This window comes from Triticum dicoccoides, chromosome 4A (genome assembly GCF_002162155.2).
Source record: "Triticum dicoccoides isolate Atlit2015 ecotype Zavitan chromosome 4A, WEW_v2.0, whole genome shotgun sequence".
Lineage (NCBI taxonomy): Eukaryota > Viridiplantae > Streptophyta > Magnoliopsida > Poales > Poaceae > Triticum > Triticum dicoccoides.
This window is the reverse complement of record NC_041386.1, coordinates 74001569-74022339: the sequence shown is the minus strand read 5'-3', so window position 1 is coordinate 74022339 and position 20771 is coordinate 74001569. Positions and strand designations below refer to the sequence as shown.

At 45.3% G+C, this 20771-nt stretch overlaps 2 protein-coding genes and 1 pseudogene across 2 annotated transcripts; 1 reads left to right on the top strand and 2 right to left on the bottom strand.

Moving 5' to 3' along the window:
* LOC119288697 overlaps positions 1 to 9485 on the bottom strand; it is a 28329-nt pseudogene extending 18844 nt beyond the window's left edge.
* Positions 9486 to 10697: 1212 nt separating this feature from the next.
* LOC119285063 lies at positions 10698 to 15529 on the top strand. The gene is made up of 7 exons (XM_037564266.1): positions 10698 to 10867; positions 10971 to 11173; positions 11491 to 11563; positions 12079 to 12174; positions 12292 to 12342; positions 12708 to 13082; positions 14606 to 15529. Exons 1-7 carry the CDS (start codon positions 10775 to 10777, stop codon positions 14954 to 14956), a joined length of 1242 nt encoding a protein of 413 aa, XP_037420163.1. The 5' UTR covers positions 10698 to 10774; the 3' UTR covers positions 14957 to 15529.
* A 254-nt stretch (positions 15530 to 15783) lies between these two features.
* Positions 15784 to 17945, bottom strand: LOC119285064 (purple acid phosphatase 3-like). The gene is made up of 7 exons (XM_037564267.1): positions 17641 to 17945; positions 17175 to 17331; positions 16958 to 17065; positions 16698 to 16825; positions 16482 to 16610; positions 16334 to 16401; positions 15784 to 16224 (listed from the first exon to the last, which is right to left on the bottom strand). The coding sequence occupies exons 1-7, from the start codon at positions 17824 to 17826 to the stop codon at positions 15993 to 15995; spliced, it is 1008 nt and encodes a 335-aa protein (XP_037420164.1). The 5' UTR covers positions 17827 to 17945; the 3' UTR covers positions 15784 to 15992.
* Positions 17946 to 20771: the final 2826 nt, after the last annotated feature.

Sequence of the window (20771 nt, the reverse complement as noted above, 5' to 3'; positions counted from 1 at the left end):
TGGCGAAAGTCAATATACCAATCCCGAAGAGGCACAAGCTTGGACCAAAAACCGTGGATTGTGTTCTTCTGGGCTAAGCTTTTCATAGCATTGGCTATAGATTTTTGATAATAAAATCTGAGGTATCCGACATGCATGTTGGTACGATTATGGAGTCGAATGATGCAACTTTCTTTGAGGACATATTTCCTATGAAGGATATGTCGAGTTCATCAAATCAGGAGATACCTGCTCCATCTAGTGAGGAATTCACTGTAATTTCTGAACCCACCATTGCGATGGAACACATTGAGAATCCTGTTGAGGGTGACAATGGAACTCCTGTGAGGAGTAAGAGACAGAGGACTGCAAACTCCTTTGGTGATGATTTCATTGTGTACCTCGTGGATGACACACCCAGGACTATTTCAGAAGCCTATGCATCTCCTGATGCTGACTATTGGAAGGAAGCTGTACATAGCAAGATGGATTCCATCTTAGCTAACGGTACCTGGGAGATCACTAACCGTCCTTGTGGGTGCAAACCTGTAGGATGTAAGTGGGTGTTCAAGAAGAAGCTTAGACCTGATGGTACGATTGAAAAGTACAAGGCACGACTTTTGGCCAAGGGTTATACCCAGAAAGAAGGTGAAGACTTCTTTGATACTTACTCACCCGTGGCTAGACTGACCACAATTCGGGTGCTACTATCACTGGCTGCCTCACATGGTCTTCCCGTTCATCAAATGGACGTTAAGACAGCTTTCCTCAATGGAGAGTTGAAGGAGGAAACTTACATGGATCAGCCAGATGGTTTTGTAGTACCTGGTCAGGAAGGAAAGGTGTGCAAGTTATTAAAGTCTTTATATGGACTTAAGCAAGCTCCTAAGGAGTGGGATGTGAAGTTAGAAAGAACATTAACTGCTGCCGGCTTCGTAGTAAACGATGGTGACAAGTGCGTGTACTATCGCTATGGTGGGGGCGAAGGAGTTATTCTTTGTCTGTATGTCGATGACATATTGATCTTTGGAACCAAACTTGATTTAATCAAGGAGGTTTAGGATTTCTTATCTCGCTATTTTGAGATGAAGGATCTAGGAGTAGCTGATGCTATCTTAAACATCAAGCTGTTGCGAGATGAGAATGGTGGGATCACACTGCTTCAGTCTCACTATGTGGAAAAGGTCTTGAGTCGTTTTGGGCATAGCGACTGCTCACCTTCTCCAACTCCATATGATGCTAGTGTGTTGCTTCGAAAGAATCGATGGATTGCTAGAGATCAACTGAGGTATTCTCAGATTATTGGCTCGCTTATGTATTTGGCGAGTGCCACGAGGCCTCACATCTCGTTTGCTCTTAGCAAGCTGAGTCGGTTTGTGTCAAAACCGGGAGATGATCATTGGCATGCACTTGAGAGAGTTATGCGCTATTTGAAAGGCACCACGAGCTATGGGATTCACTACACCGGGTATCCAAGGGTACTGGAGGGTTATAGTGACTCAAACTGGATATCTGATGCTGATGAGATTAAGGCCACAAGTGGTTATATTTTTACACTTGGTGGTGGCACTGTTTCTTGGAAGTCTTGCAAGCAAACTATCTTAACGAGGCCAACTATGGAAGCAAAACTCACAGCATTAGACACCGCCACTGTTGAAGCAAAGTGGCTTCGTGAGCTCTTGATGGACTTACCTATGGTTGAAAAACCAATACCCCCTATCCTGATGAACTGTGATAATCAAACTGTGATCGTCAAGATAAATAGTTCTAAGGACAATATGAAGTCCTCAAGGCATGTGAAGAGGAGACTGAAATCTGTCAGAAAATTGAGGAACTCCGGAGTTATTACGTTGGATTATATCCAAACGTCAAAAAATTTGGCAGATCCCTTCACAAAGGGTCTATCACGTAATGTGATAGATAATGCATCGATGGAGATGTGTCTGAGACCCACCGCATGAGTTGTCCATAGTGGTAACCCACTGTATGTGATCGGAGATCCCGTGAAGTAGAAGTGGGAGACAAGCTGTTGGTCAGCTCAGAGGAGAGTATCCCTATATTACCTATCCCACTCCATGAAGATGCAATACTCTCCTGATCTGCATGGCAGGTTGATACTTATCTTAATGTGTTCCAAGTGGCTTATTCGGGTAAGCAGAGATGTTGTCCTGCAGAACATCTTCTGAGGAACACACCTATATGAATTTGACTGTTAATGTCGCAGTCTGTGAGAATTGGGTGTTCTCTAAAAATTCATGAAAAGGCCCTAGAGTATGACGTATACGCTCCAGCCGCGGGGAAGCCTTGCGGCAGCCCAGTATCGGTCAAGAATTTGTGTGAAACTAGTCTCGCAGAAAACTTGTAGTTCAAGGCATAGTCCACTATTCAAGTTGTGATCTAGTGTAGCATAAATATCTAAGTGGAAGTTCAACTTCACAGTCTCCACTAAGCACCGGTATATAAACAATGTTTTGGAACTAAATGATGAGATGTGCCAATGAGACTTTGTGGGGGATTGTTGGAATTTTGCTAGTAGGCCTTTCGCCCAAAGCCCAACTAAAATTCTGAAATTCTCTTGGCCCATTCATGCACACATGTGAGTGGAGTGAGTGAGGCTAAAGTTTAGTCCCACCCCGGAAGTTGAGAGAGAGTTGCACCTATTTATAAGGTGAGCTCTTCTACCACTTGTATGCGCATGAGAAGAGGAGACCTACACGCGCGCTCCTCCTCCTCGCTCGCCTCGCCATGCCACGCCTCGTCACGACGCGCCGCGGGTTGCGGGATTGAGCCGAGCCGAGGACAGAGCTATGCACGTTGTCTATATTGGAAAAATTAATGAGTCATTAATTAATAATTAACGGACGCGTTAATTACTGAATCGTTTTCAATTCTTTTCGATCGTGATGACTCGGACATGGGGTTTACTCCCATGACCTACCCGGCCCGCACAATATAGTCAGGCAGACGTCTACCCTACCCGCCGCCGCTTCGTATGGTTTCTCACCACCATTCCAGATCATTGCGCCACCAAGCAAGTCTTCTCCATCCCTCCTTTCGGCGTGCACCGGGAGAAGGGACAGCAGGCCTCCGGAACCCCGCCTCTCGTGATCCTGTACGGGAGAGGGGTGATCGGGTTTTTAGGGAGCGCACTCGCGCGACTGCTGGCAGTGATGACTTCGCGAATGATGACTTCTTCCCCGACCTCGGCAACCTCATCCTCGACGACATGGGCGACAACGTCAACACCGGCGGTGCTGCTCCCGCTGCATCGTATGTGATTATATCCTTCCTGTTCGAGATCGTGGTAGAATTCATGTTTATAGTATGTGCCCTAGATATGATCTGTTCATCTACTATGCTAGTTCGCATGATTAGTTTAATCTTTGATATTGCTGTCATGATCTATTTCCTATTTATTCGGATTAAATCTCGTAGTAATTTTCTCATATTTCCAACAATCCAAAAACCTGATTATAGGCAATTTACTCCGGGTGGTTTTGCTGCACATCTGAAGCCGCCTGCCTTTAAGGGGGTGCAATATAAGAGGTGGCGCACGAGAGCAGTCTACTGGTTTCAGACCATGGGCTGCTATGACGCCACCAAGGGCAAGCCTGAGGGCAATCTTAATCCAGCACAGCTGGAAGCTTTCGAGAAGATCGATACCCTCTTTAAAGGCGCTCTTCTGAGTGTTCTTGATGGCTCCATTGTGGATTCGTATATGTCGTTTGACAACGGCAAGAACATGTGGGCTACGCTCGAGGCCAAGTTTGGTGCCTCGGACGCCGGCAGCGAGTTGTACGTCATGGAGCATTTCTATGACTACAAGATGACTGATGAGCGCCCTGTTCTACAGCAGGCTCATGAGATACAGTCGCTCGCAAAAGAACTTGAGTACTTCAAGTGTGTGTTGCCGGACAAATTTGTTCCTGGAGGCATCATTGCCAAGCTTCCACCTTCGTGGAACAATTTTGCTACTTCCCTAAAACACAAGAGATAGGAGTTTTCCGTTGCGGATCTCATTGGTACTCTTGATGTTGAAGAGAAGGCGAGAGCAAAGGACACACGTGCTCGAGTTGCTGAGGGAGGTTCTAGTGCCCACATGGTACAGAAGAAGAACTCCCAGCACAACAAGTTCAAAAACAATAAGAACAAAACTCAGGGCAAAGGCAAGTTTGATATTAAGAACAAGCCATCACATTCTACCAACTTCAAGAAGAATTCGCATAAGAAGGGGAAATGACTTTGCCATGTCTGCGGTGATCCTAATCACTGGGCTCCGAAGTGTCCTAACCGCTTTGAGGAGCGCAAACATGAGAAGAGCGGCAAGTCCGCTAATGTTGTCATCGGTGATATTGATATGAAGGAATCAGGGTACGGTATTTTACCTACCATCCTTTCAGTATTTCAATCTCCTGATTGGTTAATTGACACCGGTGCCAATGTACATGTTTGTGCTGACGCCTCCATGTTTTCTTCTTACCAGGCAACAGGGACTTCACCCATGCTGATGGGGAATGGGTCACATGCCATCGTTCGAGGTGTTGGTACGGTCGATCTGAAGTTTACTTCGGGGAAGACTGTGCGTCTGAAGAATGTTCATCATGTGCCGTCCATAAATAAAAATCTCGTTAGCGGTTCCCATTTATGTCGAGATGGTTTTAAGTTGGTTTTCGAATCCAATAAAGTTGTAATTTCTAAGTATGGACAATTTGTTAGAAAAGGCTATGAGAGCGGAGGCTTGTTCCGCCTGTCTTTGTCAGATATTTGCACTAAAGTTATTAATAATGTTTGCCACAACAATGAGTCTGATATTTGGCATTCACGACTTTGTCACATTAACTTTGGTTGCATGACGCGGCTAGCTAATATGAATTTAATTCTGAAAATCTCTACTGTCAAAGGCTCTAAGTGCCAAGTATGTGTGCAAGCTAAGCAACCTCGCAAGTCCCATAAGATTGCAGAGGCAAGAGACTTGACGCCACTAGAGCTTATACATTCGGATCTTTGTGAGATGAATGGCGTGTTGACAAAAGGTGGAAAGAGATACTTCATGATGTTGATTGATGACTCCACTAGATATTGTTATGTGTATCTTCTGAAATCAAAAGAAGAGGCTTTGACTTTCTTCCAAAACTATAAAGCTGAGGCAGAGAACCAACTTGATCGAAAAATTAAACAACTTAGGTCCGATCGTGGTGGAGAGTATTTTTCCAATGAATTTGATCTGTTTTGTGCGGAACATGGTATAATCCATGAGAGGACGCCTCCCTACTCACCCCAGTCAAATGGGGTAGCCGAAAGAAAGAACCGAACTCTAACTGATATGGTTAACACCATGTTAGACACTTCGGGTCTATCCAAGGAATGGTGGGGGGAGGCACTAATGACTGCGTGTCATGTCCTAAATCGAGTTCCCACAAAGCATAAGACCATGACTCCATTTGAGGAATGGGAAAGGAAAAGGTTGAATCTCTCTTACCTACGTACTTGGGGTTGTTTGGCGAAAGTCAATATACCAATTCCCAAGAAGCGCAAGCTTGGACCAAAAATTGTGGATTGTGTTCTTCTGGGCTATGCTTTTCATAGCATCAACTATAGATTTTTGATAATAAAATCTGAGGTATCCGACATGCATGTTGGTACGATTATGGAGTCGAATGATGCAACTTTCTTTGAGGACATATTTCCTATGAAGGATATGTCGAGTTCATCAAATCAGGAGATACCTACTCCATCTAGTGAGGAATTCACAGTAATTTCTGAACCCACCATTGCAATGGAACACGTTGAGAATCCTGTTGAGGGTGACAATGAAACTCCTGTGAGGAGTAAGAGACAGAGGACTGCAAAGTCCTTTGGTGATGATTTCATTGTGTACCTAGTGGATGACACACCCAGGACTATTTCAGAGGCCTATGCATCTCCTGATGCTGATACTGGAAGGAAGTTGTACGTAGCGAGATGGATTCCATCTTAGCTAATGGTACCTGGGAGATCACTGACCGTCCTTATGGGTGCAAACCTGTAGGATGTAAGTGGGTGTTCAAGAAGAAGCTTAGACCTGATGGTATGATTGAAAAGTACAAGGCACGGCTTGTGGCCAAGGGTTATACCCAGAAAGAAGGTGAAGACTTCTTTGATACTTACTCACCCGTGGCTAGAATGACCACAATTCGGGTGCTACTATCACTGGCTGCCTCACATGGTCTTCTCGTTCATCAAATGGACGTTAAGACAACTTTCCTTAATGGAGAGTTGAAGGAGGAAATTTACATGGATCAGCCAGATGGTTTTGTAGTACCTGGTCAGGAAGGAAAGGTGTGCAAGTTATTAAAGTCTTTATATGGCCTTAAACAAGCTCCTAAGGAGTACGATGAGAAGTTCGAAAAAACATTAACTACTGCCGGCTTTGTAGTAAATGATGGTGACAAGTGCGTGTACTATCGCTATGGTGGGGGCGAAGGAGTTATTCTTTGTGTGTATGTCTATGGCATATTGATCTTTGGAACCAAACTTGATTTAATCAAGGAGGTTAAGGATTTCTTATCTCGCTGTTTTGAGATGAAGGATCTAGGAGTAGCTGATGTTATCTTAAACATCAAGCTGTTGAGAGATGAGAATGGTGGGATCACACTGCTTCAGTCTCACTATGTGGAAAAGGTCTTGAGTCGTTTTGGGTATAGCGACTGCTCACCTTCTCCAACTACATATGATGCTAGTGTGTTGCTTCGAAAGAATCGACGGATTGCTAGAGATCAACTGAGGTATTCTCAGATTATTGGCTCACTTATGTATTTGACGAGTGCCACGAGGCCTGACATCTCGTTTGCTGTTAGCAAGCTGAGTCGGTTTGTGTCAAAACCGGGAGATGATCATTGGCATGCGCTTGAGAGAGTTATGCGCTATTTGAAAGGCACCGCGAGCTATGGGATTCACTACACCGGGTATCCAAGGGTACTGGAGGGTTATAGTGACTTAAACTGGATATCTGATGCTGATGAGATTAAGGCCACAAGTGGTTATATTTTTACACTTGGTGGTGGCGTTGTTTCTTGGAAGTCTTGCAAGCGGACCATCTTAACGAGGCCAACTATGAAAGAAGAACTCACATCATTAGACACTGCCACTGTTGAAGCAGAGTGGCTTCATGAGCTCTTGATGGACTTACCTATGGTTGAAAAACCAATACCCCCTATCCTGATGAACTGTGATAATCAAACTGTGATCGTCAAGATAAATAGTTCTAAGGACAATATGAAGTCCTCAAGGCATGTGAAGAGGAGACTGAAATCTGTCAGAAAATTGAGGAACTCCGTAGTTATTACGTTGGACTATATCCAAACGTCGAAAAATTTGGCAGATCCCTTCACAAAGGGTCTATCATGTAATGTGATAGATAATGCATCGATGGAGATGGGTCTGAGACCCACCGCATGAGTTGTCCATAGTGGTAACCCACTCTATGTGATCGGAGATCCTGTGAAGTAGAAGTGGGAGACAAGCTGTTGATCAGCTGGGAGGAGAGTATCCCTATATTACCTATCCCACTCCATGAAGATGCAATACTCTCCTGATCTGCATGGCAGGTTGATACTTATCTTAATGTGTTCCAAGTGGCTTGTTCGGGTAAGTAGAGATGTTGTCCTGCGGAACATCTTCTGAGGAACACACCTATATGAATTTGATTGTTAACGTGACAGTCTATGAGAATTGGGTGTTCTCTAATAAATTCATGAAAAGGCCCTGGAGTATGACGCATACGCTCCACCCGCGGGGAAGCCTTGCGGCAACCCAGTATCGGTCAAGAATTTGTGTGAAACTAGTATCGCAGAAAACTTGTAGTTCAAGGCATAGTCCACTATTCAAGTTGTGATCTAGTGTAGCATAAATCTCTAAGTGGAAGTTCAACTTCACAGTCTCCACTAAGCACCGGTATATAAATAATGTTTTGGAACTAAATGATGAGATGTGCCAATGAGACTTTGTGGGGGATTGTTGGAATTTTGCTAGTAGGCCTTTGGCCCAAAGCCCAACTAAAATTTTGAAATTCTCTTGGCCCATTGATGCACACATGTGAGTGGAGTGAGTGAGGCTAAAGTTTAGTCCCACCGTGGAAGTTGAGAGAGAGTTGCACCTATTTATAAGGTGAGCTCTTCTACCACTTGTATGAGCATGAGAAGAGGAGACCTACACGCGCGCTCCTCCTCCTCGCTCGCCTCGCCACGCCACGCCATGCCTCGTCACGACGCGCCGCGGGTTGCGGGATTGAGCCGAGCCGAGGACAGAGCTATGCACGTTGTCTATATTGGAAAAATTAATGAGTCATCAATTAATAATTAACAGATGCATTAATTACTGAACCGTTTTCGATTATTTTGGATCGTGACGACTCGGACGTGGGGTTTACTCCCATGACCTACCCGGCCCGCACTATATAGTCAGGCAGACGTCTATCCTTCCCGCCGTCGCTTCGTATGGTTTCTCACCACCGTTCTAGATCATTACGCCACCAAGCAAGTCTTCTCCATCCCTCCTTTCGGCGTGCACCGGGAAAAGGGACAGCAGGCCTCCGGAACCCCGCCTCTTGTGATCCTGTATGGGAGAGGGGCGATCAGGTTTTTGGGGAGCGCACTCGCGCGACTGCTGGCAGCGACGACTTCACGAACGACGACTTCTTCCCCGACCTCGGCAACCTCATCCTCGACGACATGGGCGACAACGTCAACGCCGGTGGTGCTGCTCCCGCTGCACCGTATGTGATTATATCCTTCCTGTTCGAGATTGTGGTAGAATTCATGTTTCTAGTATGTGCCCTAGATGTGATATGTTCATCTACTATGCTAGTTTGCATGATTAGTTTAATCTCTGCTATTGCTGTCATGATCTATTTCCTATTTATTCGGATTAAATCTCATAGTAATTTGCTCATATTTCCAACAGGCCCTCCGGCATGAGTTCTTTGATCAGGCCGCCTGTCTTGTCCTCGAACCAGCAGTTGATCTCAACTCTCGCCTTGTCAGGCTTCATTAGAGATTCGACACACCAAAGAGTTGATAAGCGATGATCAAATCTAGCCAGTAGAAAATTTGCAATAACAGCAGAAGTAAATCATATTGCTCATATAGATAAATCACCTTTTCTTGGAAAGGCATGGCTTGAGTTGTGGCATTGTACTGGGAGGTGACCATGTCTGCAAAGGCAGGCCTAAGCTGGAGCGACGAATCCACCCAAACACTTACGCCGCACCGGACGTCGGGCTCCGAGCCATTGCCCCGAGCGAGGAAAGCAGAGGCTGCATGGGAGGCGAGGGATGCGTGCGCCATGCTGCCGGAGGGGCCTAGGAAGGAGACGATCTGGTTGAGGGTGTCGCCCGTGGCACCGGCAGCGAGAAGGACGAGGACGTAGTGGAATGACAGCGGGGAGAAGGCCAGGTTGGTTTGGTTGCCGCCGAGGTGGAGGAGGAACCGCATGGAGAGGGCGGCCAGGTCCCTCACGGCGCCGGCCATGGCCTCCGTGGCCATGGAACGGCGGGGCTGTGTGGTACGGTATTGCTCGAGGGGTTTTGGAAGACGAAGGCAGATGCGTACGTGGTGTGAAAATTGGTATGGCTGGTTTGTTTGCGTGCGTTTTGTAACCGGAGGTGAGGTGCTCCGGAGGTTTCCTATCCATTAAGGAAAGGGTTTAAAATCAACCGGCTGATCACGCCCGCGCATCAGTCGCTTCCCCTGCGAACCACGTGTCCAGGTGGGGCCCATAGCTGCTTCCTTTCACTTTTTCAAAGCGACTTGTTGAGGCGGATCCCCTCTTCTGGAGTCATGACACGGACATTAGGCTGCCCGTAATGGGAGTATCATAGGTAGTACCATATATGCCAACTAAGTAATTTTGATGAGGTGGCATAGTATTAAATGAAGAAAGAGAGACTTGAGTATCATATTATGATACCGTATCATATTAAATGATGTGCTATTTGGTGTCATGCATGGCAATAAACGTAGTCTTCTATGATACCAATATATGATACTATGCATGCATGATACTAGTCTATGATACTCCCTATTACAACCAGCCTTACGCACAGTAGGACCGCTAGTTGATGCATGACTGAATCTCTAGGGTGGATATGAGATGATACGGTGATCCCGTATCATCTCAGGAGGCCTTCTTTGGTTTATAGAATAGAAATATCATAGGAATAGGAAAATCATGATAAATGATGTGACATGCATCTCACTTCCTATAAAGAAAAAGATGTCACTTGATTCGTAGGATAATTTTTTTTTCATTGAGTCTAGGCTAATATTTTTTCTTTTAAATATGAAAGATTGATTCCTATCCTATATAAGAATAGGAATCCATTCCTACAAACCAAATGACTTCATATGAATTTTTTCTACAAAATTTTTATCCTCTAGAAATCCCATAAAAAATTTCCAAATCAAAGAAGGCCTAGATTTGGACTACAGGGACAGGATTGATCAACCTCCATAGGGCACCCTATGTTTTGCCGTAAATGAGCGACTACTGTATATCCCTTCATCCTGTGCGCCTCGAACAAAGTCATGCTCAATTTTGCCGTTGATTGATGTTCGCATCGATCGTGGGTCTCTTATAAATATTTTGCTCTTTTCTCAAAAAAAATATGGTATGCCATTGGCAAAAAAAAAAAACAAGCTGAACAGCTGCTCAATTTCGTCGACAGAGTAGTCAGCGTAGTCAAAGGCCTCTTCCGCGGGGCCCACCGATCTCACGGTCTGTCCTCTCCCCCCTCCACATCTCCGAGTCTCTTCCAACCATGGCCACCGCCGCCGCTTCGCCGCCGCCGACCGCCACCGAGGACAACGTCCGCCTCCTTCTCCCTGGATTTCTCTCCCCCGAGACCTGCAAGGTATATCACACGCTCCTCCCCCTAAACCCTCCTCCTCCGAGCCCCAAACTCCAGCTTGTTGCGATCCGAATCGACCGTCTCATACGGTGGCCACCGTGTCCAGGAGCTGGAGTTCGTGCACCGGAGCTGCGGGACGGCGGGGTACCGGCCTTCGGTGGTGTCTACATCGCTGCCGCATCTGGCTGCCACCGGCTGCGGCCACCTACTCCTCCCCTTCGTGCCCATCCGCGAGCGACTCCGCGACGCCGTCGAGTCCTTCTTCTCCTGCCACTTCGACCTCTTCGTCGAGTTCACCGGACTAGTCAGGTGCTGAACAGTCGCATCACCTCTTTCATGCCATTCTGTCTGGTCGATCCTACTAGTTTCACATTGGTATCAGCATGTTTCCTTGGGGCAAGTCAATTTTACATATATGCTTATAGTACCCTCATATACGCACCTTGCATTGTAGCTGCCCCCATGACTCCACTAACTTTATACGAATGCATAAATAAACCTTATAAAAAAAGTTGTCACCTTATTAATGGTGCGCATAAACCTTGAAGGTAGTTTATGTAGGAGACCTGACATAACTTGACACTGTAATGCTCTCCTTATTCAAAACCTCTATATTTGGCGTGCAGTTGGTGCAAGGGGGCTTCTATTGGATGGCACAGTGACGACAACAAACCTTATCTTAGGCAAAGAGCCTTCACGGTGAGGACCAATCTGATTTGGAGAATTCAGTCAGTTTGCATGATTTCTCCTTGTATCTCGAGTTTTTAATTCCGAGTCAGTGCCATCACATAGCTCTTAGTGCTTAACTGTCATTTTGGTTGATTCAGTTCCCATTTGCCTACTTGTTGGCGAACTATAAGCAAGGAAGATGTTGTTAAGTATTGCTGTAAAACAAAAACATTCCATTATGTATCCTGCTTTGCATTAATAGACTGTTGCAAATACTTGCCAATTTCATGAACAATGTAAGAAATGACCGCCATGAAACTATGAGTTTGTTAAGAACCAACACACACTGAAAATATGCTTCGATCTGTGTATTATCATTGTGATTAGATATTGAAGCCATTCATAACATGGAGAGGTTTTCTTAGTTCTGCTGTGATGATCACTTATAAGTTTTTGCCCACACCGATCACTTACTTTTCTGCTTCTTTTAGATGTGATCTTTCTCATGCTGACTTTATTTCCCTCTTCTGGATTCAATTATAAAGGCTGTGTGCTACTTGAACAATCATGGAAAGGACTTTAAGGGTGGACTGTTGAAGTTTCAGGATGGTGAACCCTCCTCTGTTATTCCAGTTGCTGGTGTAAGCAGCACACACTACATGCATTTTTTTAGAATCATTGATGTGGATATTATCTTCCACCGGCTAAAATCTATTGGATGATTTCTTTCATTTTCTGTCAATTAATATTGTTTTCAGGATGCTGTCATCTACACTGCTGATAATCGTAATGTCCATTGTGTAGATGAGGTACGTTTCTGTTTTCTGTGTGGATCAGATTTTTTTTCCTGTAGTATATGCACGCCTATTCTCCTTCACTAATGTTGGTTATCATATTTTGTGCCATTATTTAGATACAATAAAAGTTCTCTATTATTTTTAATGTTTTCTATTTATGAAACAAAATGGGGAAAATGTGTTAAAGTCAGCTGTAGCAACGGTTGATTGCGAACTAGTTGTTTCATGGTCAAATATTTTCTATTTTCCCTTGCATAGGCTTTGCAAAACTCAATTCATTGGCAGCCTTTGTTTTTTCCTCAAAATATTCTCAGTCTTTTGACGTTTTACACAAGAACTTTTCTTTTTATCAACAAACTATAGCAAATCTTTTACAGGTAACTGAGGGTGAAAGGCTGACACTTACTCTTTGGTTCACTAGAGATAGTTCTTTTGATGAGGATCCAAAGCTCCTTAGTTTTCTATCCCAGACATCACTGAGCTATGAGCCAGCTGATCAGAACTCTTACATTCCTTTGCCAGCCTCAGATAACATGTACTGGTTTTCCTACGATCAGTCTGGCTTTGACATACGATGTGCTAGAATACACATTCTTGGGTTTAGTTTTCGTGCAAGCAGCGATGAAGACAGCAAGAGTACATGTGCTGCACCAGCTGATGACCCCATAGAGTTGCTTGGGAAGCCACTGCGAATTGGGAGGGCAGATGATGTCTTTGGGAAGATATTTGCCAACAGCTTGCACGCTCTTCAGGTAACCGCATTCTGCATACTTTCCTTTTTGAGTGGATTTGATTCTGCAGTCAGTTTAAGAGCAATAGGATCATATGCATATATTCTTTTGAAACAAGATATGCCAGCAGTGAGGAGCGAATAGTTTTTTATAAAGAAGCTTTGTCTCATTGCCGCTGATAAATGATAATTTGGCTTGTTATAACATACTCCCTCCGTCCCAAAATAAGCGACTCAACTTTGTAGTAACTTTGTACTAAAGCTAGTACAAAATTAAGTCACTTATTTTGGGACGGAGGGAGTACTTATTGGTGAATGCCCAACAGCCCCTTGCTGAAGTTACATGTCAAGAGTAGGTGAAACCAATCTTCTTGGCAATCCATGTTACAAGGGCACAAAAAAGTCTAATTCAACAAATAAATCAGGGGCTGTTTTGTTGCTGCCCACTTTCGCCCTGCCAAATCACGGGCTGACCAAAAAAATTGTTGACCGATTCACGCGCCCTGGTTTTCGCCAACAAATTGGCGTGAAATCAGTTGTAGGGAGGGCAGATGGGCTGGGTGTGCCAAAAAATAGGAGCTGATCCAAACGGACGCCCACGTCTCAGTCAACGCCGATGTTTTGGCTTGGCAGTTGAGGGCAGCGAACCAAACAGTCCATCATTCTTTCTGAACATTGCATTGGTATTTAGTTTCCTCTATAGTAGAATCTGTCAGAATTTGTACTATGTTGCAACCTGCATTTATTAATTCCATGCCCAACTGAATCATGGCAAAATTCAGTGCATCCTGTAACTACTGTGTATGCCTTTGAAACATTTTAAGTCATTACTGCCCCAAATGCAAGATCAACAGTCTATGTTATTATGCAAACTAACTTGGTCAAGAATGTTTCACAGCCCGTCTGACTGCTCAGATGCTATTTCAGAAAGTGGATGATAGTAAAGTACTGAAGTTCCAAGAAATAGTCTACTTCTACAGAGTTTTGGGACTAGTTGATTTTCTGTTGTAAATCAGTGAACCTAATGAAAATCTTCTTCTAAAGCTGAGTTTAGTCATATGCAATTCTGGAATATTTATTTTTCCATCTCATGCATGTAGAAGACCGATCAGAAGCTTGAAAAGATCCAAATGCTTAAGAACATCGCTACCAAAAGACCCTTTTAAACTAAGTCAATAAGGCTGTTTTATCATAGTATATGTGCCAAAGAAACTTAACCCAAGGGATGCCAAAACTGCTGAAGAATATGTGAAGAAATTTTATCAAGTGCATCATATTATCCCTTTTAAGTTGTTGAATGTTTTTTCCTGGCCACTCATTTCCTGCAAGTTTATCCTGCCATTACTCCAACGTCACTGTGGATTGTAGAACTTGATTTTAAAGCATCAGTTTATTGCTCAGTGAATGTGCTTGTTGACACCGATCAATATCATGAACAATTTTTTTGATACAAACGATAGTTTTTTTACCTACATCTTTCAACTAGGTTACATCTGACATCTTTTCTGTTAATTGAGTTGCATTCATTTCAAATTTCTTAATTAGGTGGTGCAATTTTACTACTGGAAAGCACCTGAGCTGGCAGCAAGGAGAAACCAGACTACTGGTGGTTCAGAAACAGTTTGCTACCCTACTATACAAGTACAGCAATCAAGTGGAACGGAACTTCCATTACCGTGTAACCATGGACTTGCACAAACCATATTTGGATCATATAGCAGTGTGGATTCTGTTATTGAATGGGATGATGTTGTGTTAGCACTTGATATGTGGGAGAATTATTCAGAAGAATTGAGGAGAAAGTTGTCGATATTCTTGCCAAATTGGCTGTCCAACGGAACCATTTTTGTTGTAGATCCCTCCGAGCCCACCCAGGTATGTGGTGAAGGGAACTAAACACTGCCCTTATAAAAATTAAAATTATAGTAACATAACAATGGCGTTAGGTAGCATTACGTCTGATGTGGCCGTGGAGAGTTTTGGATTTAACTGTTGCTCATTGGGGTAATTTCTAAGATGGATTCGCTGGTATTAAAACATTATGGAAGACCGTTCCTTGATATATGTATTTCAGACAGCTTTCATGTGGCTTAGTATAGACCTATTCTGTTTTATAGAACGTTCTATCTGCTGTTAGCCTGTTACCTCTCAAGCTGGTTGCCATTTCCTTGGTTGTCGAGTTTTTGCCAGAGTTATTCTGGTACTTTAGTTTGCATGTCTGGAAGTGATATTTTGTTGGCAACATTTGTCGAGTTTTTGACACAAAGTTATTCTGGTACTTGTAATTGGCATGCCTGAAGTAATATTTTCTTGGCAACTATTTGTGTCATGGAACACTTGAAAATGCAGTTAGGGGCCTCTGCAATCTGAGTACCCAAACTTAATGCATGACCTGTTAAGGGGATCTCTCTGATGGTCTGAAACATTGTGGTAGACCATCCATTGGTTAATTTAAACTTGTTTAATTGATTCTTGAAAATTTGAAATATCAGCTCATCAGATCCCCATGCATTCTCTCTTCCACAAACAAACAAGTGTCCTTTATTTGTGAAAGCTGAAGAAAATAGTCTTTGCACTCTTGTTGAATCCTGATACCAATATGCAAAGGTCACCACCAGATACTAGAGTTCATTTAATTTTTTGAGTGCATGGTACAATATTAGAGTTTATGCATATATTTCTCTAAATGCACATCGCATCAATAGATCCCTGTGACTAATGTATGCATCAGAACCAATGGACACCATACTGAGCATCTCTGCTCCTTTATTGTAGATAATTCACAGCCAGTTTAATATTTCTTCAGCGCTGAACCACGCACCATACTTAATACCAATCTATTACCTTTACCACTGTTACCACAGTGGCACATTCAATTTTTTTCACAAATAGCGCTACCAAACTAATTCTCCTGCCATGATCTGCATCTCCCTCATTCTGCAGTGACATAGATGGAGGGCTGGAAGTGGTTTGTTTTGTGCGAGGTAAACTCGTACAAGACTTTCCCAGAAACATCATAAAAGATGAAGTCAGCTTGGTCCTGGTTTAGCTGGAGGGACATGAACCCTTGCCCATCATAAAAGAACTGGATCTTATCATCATTTGGCTGGTAGACTCCCCTCCATGCTTTTGAACCGCCTCCGCTAGTGAAGTATTGGATTGGACTGGTACAACAGAAGCACATGCGTTAAGGCTAGACAACTTCAACAAGTGTGAATTTAACGCCTTACTGCTCTGTTCTTAAAAGAACAATGTTTATCAAACGCTGTTAACCTGTCTCTGCTGCTAATGTGTTCGAGGCAGTGGTCGTGCCCATTGATGTAGAAGTCGATGCCATTAACCTGGAAGGGCATGAAAGTGTCATAAAACGATTCTTTTTCTGGGCTTTTTAAAACTAATAATGAGGCTACTTATGAATTACCTTGAGGACTGGAAGAAGCAATTGCAGGAGCTCCTCGGTGTCCCCATGGTCACTGACACTCCTCATGGTATGATGCCCAATAGCAATCTTCCACTTTGCAGTTGATTTCTTCATTGCCTCATCCAAATCCTAGATTGTAAAATTTACGGAAAAGGGATGTGAATTTATTTTGCTTTGTAACTAACATGGATGAGAATCTTTATTCGACGTGTGCACCTTCAGCAGATTAGCTATGTAGTCCTTTCGAGGCGCCACTCCTCTCCAGTCGTAGTGACTGTCTTTGGGGTGAGTCCAGTACTTGAGTTGGAATGGAGTGGTGTCGATGAAGAAGAACTCCACGATCTCTGAGAGAACAGGGATGGATGATAGTCAAGTCTTATGCTGTTCTTACAAGTATAACATCTTTTTGAAAAAAATAAATCCGAAATGTACAAATATAATCTTTTTCTTTGCTCAAACAAAATATGACGATGTACCTGCATTGACAAGAAATGATCTCATGCAAACGAATCTCTCATCGAGCTTGCGCATGACCGGGTCAAGCTGTGCGAGCGCATCGCCCCGGTAGTCATGGTTTCCGAGAACTGAAAGGAACAAAAACGTCCAGGCCTTAGCAGCAGCACGTTAGAAAGCACTGAAAAGCTTCCCATTTCTCTGAAAAAAGAGGGAGATGATAAAATCACTGAAGCTTACCGAGGTACCACGGCTTCTGCAAGCTCTGGGCGGTGTAGATATTGGTGAAGGATTCTTCAAACTGCTGGTCATGGACGCCGGTGAGGCCATTCTCGTAAAAGTTGTCGCCGGTGGAGACCACGAAGTCGATGTCCAGCCTCTCCCCGACCTTCCCCATCTGCGCCAACAACGAAGAATCCCCATGAGTCAGCATAGCAGCAGCTCTGCCCGCGAAACTCGGAGACGCACGCACGCACGAAGGAGGCAGAAGATCAAGACGACCCCTTCCAATCCAATAAACAATAACCGAAATGCCAAGTGGACCAACCACCAGCCGGTTTTCATTCCCCAGTCCTCCACTCCTCCCCCATCCACCCAATCGCAACGACCCTGCCGCGGCGCGCGGTTACGAGCTCAAGCCGTAGTACGATCCTACTGGCGAACCAAGAGGAAGAGGAGATCGGGCCTAGGAAGGATCATCGCGCACCTGCTCCGCGACCCTGGATTGGTTGTAGGTGCCGTTGCGGCCCCAGTCCCCGACGACGAGCAGGCTGAGCGACCCGTCGTTCTTGGCCGGGTGCTCCACCAGCGGGAGCTCCGCGGCGGCCGGCGCGCACCGGAGCGCCGCCACGGCCAGGACGGCGAGCACCGCGGCCATGGAACCCCTCGCCATGGCTGCTGGCCGGAGGCAGACGGGGACGGCGGCAGTGCGGTTGGTTAACAAAGGTGTAGCGAGAAAGCGATGGCCAGTGCTCGCGCGGATATATAGCGGCCACGCCCACACGCGCGCACGATCGAGGCGAGGAGGGACACCACGGCAAGTTATCACTGCTCACTGGGAATCTGGGATGGTTAAGAAAGCGACGGGCAGCGTGTGCACGACGCCGATTGGGTGCCTTGCAAGCGTAATAATCGCAGCGAAAAGAGGAGGCGGGCGAGGAGAGCAGGGAAGGAAGGATGCGAGATCGTGGAGATTGCATTGCATGTCACTGTCTGGCTCTGCCTGCCCAATTGGCGCGTGGCCAGCCTTTCTTTTCCGGTTGGGCCCTTGGGGCTTTCTGCTTTCTTCTGTGCTACCTGCTACTACTTGTGGCGCTTGAGACGGCCACGATCATCTTGTTTTCTTTGGGTTGCTGTTGATCTACAGCGACGGGATAACGCATCCATGTCACCCTTCCATGTGGCACGCATTGCTATTGGGGAGATTCGCGCGTCTAGTTGCACGGGTGGTGACGACTGATCCGATTCGATGGCTCATGACTTGGATGCGTTTTCCCGTCACGTAAACCACGATGAGCTTATAGTAGTAGTATAGTATAGGGTTCACGTAAACCATGTTACGTACGGGCCATTCCGTTTCGTGGATCTCCGCTCTCCGGTGCAATTTTACGGACTCATTTCTTACTGACGCCAAGCTTGGTCCACCATGTGCGGGCATTATTGTAGGGCTGGTACTACATGTCCATGTAATCATGCTGCCCTGTTGGGCGCGTGACGAGGCTGAGGCTCGCTAGTACATCCATCGCGGCGTTTTCTTGGATAGGCCAGAGCTCGCAGCTCGGTCAGGTAAGAACTGGCCAGGGAAGTGAACTGAACTGTCTCACTCACCCTCAGCGTCCACGTATACGTTTCTTCTACGAGTTAAAAGTTGAAGTTGCCGTGTGGTGTACGATACCACTCCACAGCCGGCAAACGCGATTGACAAGCGTGCACACACACGGTAGCAAAACTACCCCCGTTGGGCTGCATGCCGTCAGCCGCATGCAGTTTTCGGACCTTTCCTGTTTTTACGTATTGTTCCGTCGAGCTTTTTGTTGCGTGCGGGAAAAGAAAGTGAGTGCACGCTTCTAGCAGCGGTGCTAGATCAGTACTACGTGACACAGAAGGATAACACTTCGCAAAAAAAGAACAAAAAGGGGGTAACATTTCGGGCACCAAATATTTCGCATGTATGTAATGATGTAATCGTTCCATGAATAGCCGTTTTCTTCCTGACTACTCTGCGTCAAACGTACGTACGTTGCCCTGCGCAGAGCCGAGCCCGGTGTGCGAATATTCGAGGTACATGTTTCGAGGGGGTCGACATATACGTTGGATATTCCATTGTACCGTGACAAGCTAGTATGTAGAGCTTGTCATACGGGTTCCATCTTTGCTCAGGCTCGCAACGACTACGCTCTCTCGAGCGCATGCGGGCGAAAGCATTTTTCCTTTCGAAACGGAATATGCGGGTTCAACTTGCTCCGCTGAAATGTCATGGCATCGTGTGTGCGTGACAGATGGAGCAGGCGGTAGCGGGAGGGAGAGGATTTGTGACACGCAGTTGCGGGGAACGAAGTTTGTGGCCGCCTGATTGCCTTGTGATTTATAAACTGGTTTGGTCCTTGCATGTGCTTTATTTGCCTAATTATCTTAGACGAGGTCCACTTAGACAGCTTTTGGGAACGCAAATGTGCAAATTTTAATAGTTGAAACTTGCCCATTCCACATCCCATGCTATTTCCTTTGGCATTCAAATTTAAATATATTATATCTTTTAAACCGAAAGTCTAATTTATATTTCATTTGCATATTCGTGTTCATATGATGAGGGCTTTCAAATAAGATCCACTTTAAATACTTTCTCCGTTCCACAATGAGTAAATAGCATAAAACTACTACTTTACATGCTAGGGTTCCAAAAAACTATCGGTTTTTAATTTTTCTCAGATAACTACCAAGTAGGTGGTTGGCTGTTTCAAAAAAACCCAAATCGCCGAGTCTTTATCAGTTGATCATGATTATGATAGGTTGGGCCCGCACCTAAACAAACCGTTAGTTTGACCTTAGTTTGCCCGTTAACTTACATGTGGGGCCCACATGTAAGTTTCCTCTTCCTCTTTTATTTCTTCTTCCTCTTTATCTCTTCTCTTCCTTCCTCTGTGGCATATGTGCCGGACCTCTCCCCTCCCGAGCCGGCGACATCCTTCCCCTCCCAAGCCGGCGACCCTCCGCATGAGAGGCACGTGTTGGGGAACGTAGCATGCAATTTCAAAAAATTTCCTACGTTCACGCAAGATCTATCTAGGAGATGAATAGCAACGAGAGGGGGAGAGTGTGTCCATGTACCCCTGTAGACCGAAAGCGGAAGCGTTTGACAACGCGGTTGATGTAGTCGAACTTCTTCTCGTTCCGACCGATCACGCACCGAACGTACAACACCTCCGAGTTTTGCACATGTTTAGTTCGATGACGTCCCTTGAACTCTTGATCCAGCAAAGTGTCGAGGGAGAGTTTCGTTAGCACGACGGCGTGGTGACGATGATGGTGAAGTGATCCACGCAGGGCTTTGCCCAAGCACTACGTGAATATGACCGGAGGCGTAAACTGTGGAGGGGGGCGCCGCACACGGCTAACAATGTTTGTTGTGTGTTCTACCGGTGCCCCTCTCATATATATAGGTTGGAGGGGAGGAGAGGCAGCCAAGGGGGTGCCCCAAGTAGGAGGAATCCTACTTGGGCACCTCCCAATTCGGCCTCCCCCCTTTCCTATTCCTATTTGGAGTAGGAAGGGAAGAGGGGGAAGGGAGAATCCTATTCTCTTTTCCTTTCCTCCTTCCCATTTCCTTCTCCAATTTGG